The sequence below is a fragment of the Ischnura elegans genome, chromosome 3 (genome assembly GCF_921293095.1).
Source record: "Ischnura elegans chromosome 3, ioIscEleg1.1, whole genome shotgun sequence".
Lineage (NCBI taxonomy): Eukaryota > Metazoa > Arthropoda > Insecta > Odonata > Coenagrionidae > Ischnura > Ischnura elegans.
In genome coordinates this window covers 19,865,781-19,873,618 of record NC_060248.1, presented here as the reverse complement: position 1 = coordinate 19,873,618, position 7,838 = coordinate 19,865,781, and the positions used below count along the sequence as shown (strand labels likewise).

At 43.0% G+C, this 7,838-nt stretch overlaps 1 protein-coding gene across 1 annotated transcript in view; it reads left to right on the top strand.

Moving 5' to 3' along the window:
- Window positions 1-1,461: 1,461 nt before the first annotated feature.
- LOC124154924 overlaps window positions 1,462-7,838 on the top strand; it is a 371,152-nt gene continuing 364,775 nt past the window's right edge. Inside the window, exons 1-2 of the mRNA XM_046528699.1 lie at window positions 1,462-2,707; window positions 3,795-5,391. Of these exons, the coding sequence (XP_046384655.1) occupies window positions 5,297-5,391 (95 nt within the window). The 5' untranslated portion in view covers window positions 1,462-2,707; window positions 3,795-5,296. The remainder of the gene's footprint in view (window positions 2,708-3,794; window positions 5,392-7,838) is intronic.

Sequence of the window (7,838 nt, the reverse complement as noted above, 5' to 3'; positions counted from 1 at the left end):
AAACATCATACGCTACATATGAACAAATCATTCATAGTAACCGCCTCACAAATATGGAACTCTCTCCCAGCCCAAATAAGAAGCAGTACAAATGTCAATAGGTTCAAACACAGCACATATGGGTTTCTGAAGAATGCCTCCTTATCCCCAAGTTAAATTTCTTTTGTTTATATTCTCTTTCTTATGTTCATATTTCTTGTTTATATTCACTTTCTTATGTTCATATTTCTTGTTTATATTCACTTTCTTATGCTCATATTTCTTGTTTATATTCACTTTCTTATGTTCATATTTCTTGTTTATATTCACTTTCTTATGTTCATATCTCTTGTTCATATTTCTTTTGTTTGTCACCTTTAATTTTGTAATTAGTGTGTTATATCGAAGTGCGATTATTTATTATTATTTTTTTTGTCGAAAATATTGTATTGTTTCTTTCATGTACTAGGCGATATGCACTGTTCAAATTTGACTGTATATGTATATATATATATTTACTTTTTATTTTATTTATCTATCTCAATGTGAAATGTAGAAAGATGTACCTATATTTTCTTATGGGCCCTAGTGCCTACGAAAATAAACGATATTATTATTATTATTATTATACGAAACTTGCAGCTAACTAAAATTGAGGATTCGGTGAAAGAATTTAAATATGATGATCGAAAGAAGAGATGTGTTCCGCACTTACTCGTATGTTTGATCACCCCCCGCCAAACACCCTAGAGGTGGCTCGCAGGGTATTATGTAGATGTTGATATATGAAGAACTTGGAATGCCGTATTGCGAGTTGGGCTACGATTATTTCGTGCCGGCTACATGTCAAGAGCCTCTTTAGCTGCACAGAATGATTGAAAAAAGTGATATAATCAAGACGAAACGACGATTTCTCATAAACGGACACATGTAATTTCGTTTATCGGAAACTTTCCGTAAACGATCACGTTTGAAGTAAAAATCTGATCAGTATAGCTTCAAATTCCACCTACCTCACGTGCAGCTGGAAAAGTATCATGAAGATCGTAGTCTTGGGCAAATCTCGCAGGTTTTAATGCAGAAGTATACGGCCTAATTTTCATTACTAACATCCTGTGCGTATTTCAGCATTCTTCATGACATTATTTCTCCTGCAAAAATATTCAGTGTGGAAAATATCATTTCTTGGCTAGCGGGATTCCATACCTCCCGAATCTACATGTACGTAATATCCTCAGATACACCTCAAGGGTATTTGGCTGGGAGCCTAACACCTAAATCTACATATTAACGCTAGGGTGTCAGGCTGGGTACATCTGAGAGTAGAGTATGTGAGCATCTTATGGGATGGTTCTTTGTTACCATGAAGTACAGATACTAGGTATTTCAGGGTAGTACAACATACACTGCCAAATACACTAGAAATGACTGGCAGGATAGGTATTGTGTTGATGCAGGCATACCTCGTGTACCTCGCCATTTCAAGCGTTACCTCCCACTACGCACCCAAAACGGTCACATGGCGAAGGTTTGCCCCATGAGTACCAACTGCCGGAGTTGGGTCCTCGAGGCGGCCTGGCCGCACTGCTAGAAAGCTCGAGTTTCGGGGAGAAAGGCGTCGTTGGTCGGTGGGCCACACGGGGCGAACCGAAGGAGGGGAGGGAGAGGAGGATGGGGAGCGAAGGGGAAGTTTTGTGTGTATGTGTGTCCCTCTCTCGGCTTGTAGTGCAAATGTGTGTGTGAGACTGTGTTCTTTGGGCTGATGGGAGAGCAGTTGCAGCGGTGGCACTAGTCTCCCCGTCAGTGTATTTAGAAAGCGTGTTTTATATTTTTTAACTGTGTATTCCCGAGTTGGAGGCGGCTCCCGCCCGTGGTAGTAATAGCGACATGTTCGATCCACGTGTTTTCGCCTGGGAGCAACCTCGAATCTGATGGTGCCTAAGCGGGACCTCGTGTCGTGAACGGGGAGGGAGCTGGAAGACTTTCTCCGACCCAAATACCCTCTATCGGCGCCAAACCGAAAATTGGGCGCAAAAACAGCATCATCCTCGGTCCGTTAAATGAACTCCCAGCCTCTTGTTATTATCCCTTCCCGCTACCTTCTCTCCAATACCCTCTAATTCCTTGGTACATTCAGTCAATTCAATTGCCATTTTCTTGGAGGAGGTCTTTCGCGAAAATGTGCTTCTTCACCACGTGACGGCATACGCGCGGCCGGAAAGAAACGGAACAACCTTCGATTCAACGCGCTGCGTGCCCGGTGCTGTGGGAAAGGTATCGGACGCGCGATCAGGCCTGTAGACGGAACGGGAGTATCAGGATTTTGAGCGGAAAGCTTTCCTGGCATCGTCGGATACCTCAACTCTTCTGTAGAGGAATACATCGTGGCGCCGAGAGTGGAGTCCCCTTTCTCGACAACTGCATGGCAGCGCGCGTCGGCGAGTCCCGAGAAGTGAGAAGCAGCCGGGAAAGAAGAGCTGCTGCAGGAGGAGGCTGCGGTCCTCTCGCGGTTCTGTTGCAACGGCGACTCGGTCCAACTTGGCCGCCTCTCTTCCTCCTCCGTGCCGTCTCCCGCCCCCGGCTCCCTCCGCCTCCCTCCACTCCTCTCTCGCCGCCCCCTCTCCGACTTCCTCCTGACTGTTGTGAACGGGGGACGTGGAAGGCGTCGTGCAAAATGGCGTGGTGACGTTTAAAGCCATGCAGCATGCGGACCGTCGTCTCGACATAGGTAGGCTATTTTCCACTGGAATTTTCCCATTTTTTCCGCCCTCCGGATTTTTGGCGATACGGTGGTGCGTCACCGAGGAAGCCTCGCCCTGTTTTGCTTTGCACCAACGGTTCCCCGGAGTTGGGTGTCCCGGAGCCGGAATTTTTTTTCATGTATTGGGGGCCGCATGTGTGAGAGAGAATACGCGGTACGCGTCTCTCTTTCTTACGAGACGGCAGCGTGGAGATAAGGGAAAATGGTGCTCACGTCGGTCCACGAGACCCCGAAAGCATCGTCATCACGTTTTGTGTCGGTGTGTGTGTGTGTGAATTGGTGTGTGCGCAAGTGACTGCGTAGGTGTGTACCACCACCGCGCCAATGTTGTTGCTGATGCTGCTATTTGTCCCCTTCGGTGACTGTAGGTTCCTTTTATGGTAGTAAACTCTCACTAGCATGAAAGAATTTTCGGGGGTGTTTTCTTGTTTGATTTCTCTTCTTTAGTTTTACAGGAAGAAATATGAACAATGCTCTTTCGGGCTGAGCGTTAAGCATGATGTGTATGGCATCATATGGGTTTGAATTACATTATCTTGTGCGTGATAGAAAGTCTCGGGTGGATGAATTAGTGATACTCTCCTGTAACCCCTTGCCCCATCCCTATTTAGATCCACTCTATGCTGTATTCTCTATTCTTGACAACCCCCTCCATTCTACCAATCTACCCTCTTTGTCTATTTACGTTCTTCTCCCCATCCACCAGCCTATTATATTTCTCTACCTATCAGCATCCCCTGTTCTAAAAAAGGTCTCTTATAAATTTGTATGTTGTAAACTACCCTGGTATATTTCTCCTTCGTATTGCCATATAAGTCACTTGATTTTAATTCTGATCCCACGGCCCGAATGTATTAATTCCGCATTTTGCGAATTGAAGCGTGGTCATTACTCAAGATTTTTATGAATTCACAAAGACTATTTTTTGCATATTTCATAACCGAGTAATTTTCCCGTTACTGATGTGTGCTCTTTCTCCCTTCTTTCGCACGTCGGGCCTTGCTTCGCTGCTGCCTTCGACTACCGATCACGGCTACTGACTTCCCTCGGCCAGGAGTTGACTGCTTGCGGGATGGCGCCCAGTGCGGCCGGAGCCCCAGCGCCAGCCAAGTCCACGAGTTCGGCCCGGGCCCTGTCGGGTGTGGATTACCGTTCCGGGGCGGAACTTAGCGGAGAATCATCGCCCTCGTATTCTTGCTGAAGAAGACGGATAAAGATGGTTTCAGTGAGGGAAGGGAAAGTGCTTTAGGAGAGAAAAGAAAGGAACACCTAGTGCTGTATGCTGTGGCCTATCGTTCCCCTTCACCTTGTGTCCTAATCAGCCCATCGTGTTTTATAATTAGTGCTTTCGTCGGCCAGACAGTGAGCAACGGATAGAATATTCGGAAGGGAAGAAGACTTCGATAGGGTTAGGGGGGCAGGAGAGGGGTTCCAGAAACCCCTTAATTTCTTAAAATATTCACGATACCCTTTTTGCAACCTCCTAATCCGTGGAAGGGCTCCCTCTTGGCCCTTAGTATCCTTTGGTGACGTGACGGAATCTTCTTAGGAATAAATTTCGAGTTACATGGATATCAAGAGAATATGAAGGATATGTAATCTGATGGTATGGTAGATACTGTGAACAAACCGTGTAACGGCGAGGATATTCTGAGGAAAGACTATTTTATCCTCGTTTGCGACACCCCATTGCCTTCCGTCTACTTTAATAAAAACGTTTGATGCTTTATTGCATCTTTTATTCAAAAAAGTAGGAAATCATTGCATTGCTGTTGCATGAATGCGTCCTTTGCCTTTTAAAGTTTTAATCAACTTTGCTCCTTACGTATCTGGATTTGCCATAGCTTTATTGTCAAATTTCTCCTCCATTCTCCTCCTTACACCTACGAATGTAGTATACACCAGGCGTATCATTTGGCAAAATAGAGAAAACAAGGATGTGCTACTGCTGAGTCTACTTCATCTTAGTGTTTCTTGTGTTTTTAAAGTGTCTTCGTTCTACAGGGGAATCTAGAGCGTGTGTTCAAACTTTTTTTTTACCTAGTTGCTTATTTTTTTATAATTTTTTACACTACTACGACTATCCGTGCGTGTGGAATATGTGTGGTAATAGGAATGGAGATTAAGGCCAATTAATCAATAGTTTTTGGTCTGAAATTTGGGATGTGAAGCTCGGAGTTCATTTTACTTCCCAATCATTTTTCCCTTCAAGAATAAAATCATGAAAATGCTCATCAAGTGAGTTTTTAGGGAATAGTTAATACGGAAAGGCATTTTGTAGATTAGGAAGACCCGAATCATCGGAAACAGTTCACTTCTTAAATCTAGGATTCGAGTAGAAAAAGGTTGCTTGGAAAGACCTTGCATATTGTAATTAAGCTTCCACTTTGGTGCCTTCGATGTGTTGGCGATGCCGACGTCCATAACAAGGGAGCACGTCGAAAGAATTCGCATAGGTTGAGAAGTTTGTGCGTTTGAAAAATCCTGGAGAAGAAGAAAGACACCGGGCAAGGAGAAGACGGGATTGAAGGTGTTTCTTAGGTGTTGGCGTAGAAAATGGAGACCGTCCAGGCTGTTGGCCACCTTGACCACGGGAGCATGGCTCCCCAGTCCCAGATGGCGTACTCACAACGGCCCACCGCTTTGCACAGGTAAATTCATCGCCTTCTTGGCACCAAAGGTCACCAAGTTTGGTGAGATTGTGAGATTTTAATTTTTAATGTCAATTGCACACATCCCACCTCATGAAGTTCTGTCATTTTCCCGAGATAATGAGTTTACAGTCAAGAAATATAGTGCCACTAGTCAGATGGTTTTTATATCTGCCACACAGTGTGAAACGGTGCTTATTGTTCGAATAACGACGTGACTTCGAAACGTATCGTTGTTGCCATGTCAATTCGTTTTACTCAGCACCCCTATTCGTATCAATTTTTCTTCTTGTTTTTTATGCACCAGTCTTTGTGAAGAGGTAATTTTTTCGGATGAGATAAAAAAAAAAAATTAAATTTCCGTGGTGATACTATGCTAATTTTGCTCATTCAGTAGTCTCCACGGTTTTTCTCCCTGCATAAGCTCGCGTTGTTGTTATATTCAGGCCAGTATAGTGGGGAATGTCCATTCTCAGTACTTCCAATGCCGCAGTTCACGTTGCTAGGATGATCTAGGAAACATTGGCCTCTTTCATTCTGAGAATGTTTTTCTTCTCGTTTCCGTGTATGTTATTTAAAATCGAGGTTCTTCATAAAATAATGAGTTTTTATCGTTAGGCAATTCGTTCCTGTTAAGTATTTATTTGAATACTTTTAACTTCTTTTGGAAAGCATCAGTGTCGTTTTTATCTGCCTCTTCGACTTAGATTAACTGTCGTTTTTCAGGCGAACGATGGAAGATAAGATTCTAGTTATGGACATCGATGTTGAAATCTGTTCAATTTACGTTGTTTTCTCAAAGTGATTTCGATTGTAAGAATATCAACGCATCGGCTAGTTGTTGGGAATCAGCAAGGCTAGGTTTCCATTTACGAATGTATGTATGAAATTTTCGAGGCTAAACCTTGTGAAAGATTGAATTTTTACCTATGGCTTATAGCTCATGATGCCGAACGTGTATACTTTTGTGATTTTCAAGAGAATGGACGCATTTTTATGGGCTGAGCAGTATGAGCTTCGGAAATGGTTGAATCGTTGTGCTGACAGTTGACGCAGGAATTCGCCACTCGGCAGCGTAGTAAAATATAGTTTTTCGTTTAATTTATTTTTCAATTTATTGGTACGTACGTCCTCCAATGAATTTTGTTGCGGTGTCTTGTATGAATGCAATGTAGATTAGAGGTCGGGATGCTTTGCAACGTACGGGCGAAGGACCCATTGCCTTCACGCATGGACTAATGAAGTTTAAAATTTTCGTTTTGCAAGCAGACTTAGCTACTTTCTCTCTGTATATTATTTTTTCTGTCTCATGGAGTATAATGCATCACGAAAATTAGTTTTCTATACTGTTTCGACATTTTTTTCTAGAAAGTCGAGTTTTCTTGAAATATATCTACTTCAGGAGTAGGTACTCAAAATTATTTTGACACATCAGATTGTGTAAGCAGCTGAGTTAATTTCGACAATTATTCTAGAAATCCAGCTTTAGACGTGGTTCACGAAGCAATTGGTCATCGTAATTAGAGAAGTAAAATGTAAGTAAGACCCACCGATATCACTCCTATACTTGCAATGGTTCAACGAGCTTCTTTATGAAATTCTTGGGAAGCTAAGATCAGACGAAATCAGAGAGGACCCAATTGTCTCATAGATTCTTCGCTGCAATTGTAATCTATCTCGCATATACTTATGGATGAACGTGTACTGTATTGCATGAGGCAGTAGTAACCCTTCGAAATGGGTGCCAGTTTGTACAGTCAGTTGAGCAATCGGAATCAGTGTTCCGTGCTTCGTCGTCTCGTGCGATAGCGAGTCGACATCTTTCATTGCCTCGATTTCGCGAGCTGTGGAAATTTCTGTCGTTCGAGCAGAATTATCCTCGAGTATGCTATGCTATGAAATGGGATGGAAAATTTTATCGGGTGTTCGTGATGGATAACAATATTTGCATCGTGGCATTTACTTTTGTACAATTAGCTAAAATTGCATCGCATGTGGCAGGGAATTATAAGTCGCATTGCCATTTTGATTCCGTCCAGCACACCTACTCTCTGGGATGAAATTTTCGGTCGCCTCCACCATAATTTTCCTTGCTCGCCGATGCCTGGCTGTGTTCTGCTTGACTGCTTCTTCCAAATCCTGACAATTCCAAGGTTCAATTTTCTTATGATGGAAACAAACGTTGGAAAATGGGAAGTGTCTTTAAGTAGTTGTTCATCATGTGCCACTAAAATCTGTTTTGTTGTATGCTTTGCTTTATGCTATTGTTCTTTGTCTACAGTTCAGACGGGCGAACATTTTCAGGGAAGCATTTATATTTCCTCTGCGCTTGCGGTGGTGGCAGAAGAAGATGTTTTCGTATTTTCTCGTGTTTCGATTGTGGCATGTAGTGCATTTAATAGAATTTGCCGTTGGTTGTGAGGAGTTTAGGGTTATGTATAGGTTAT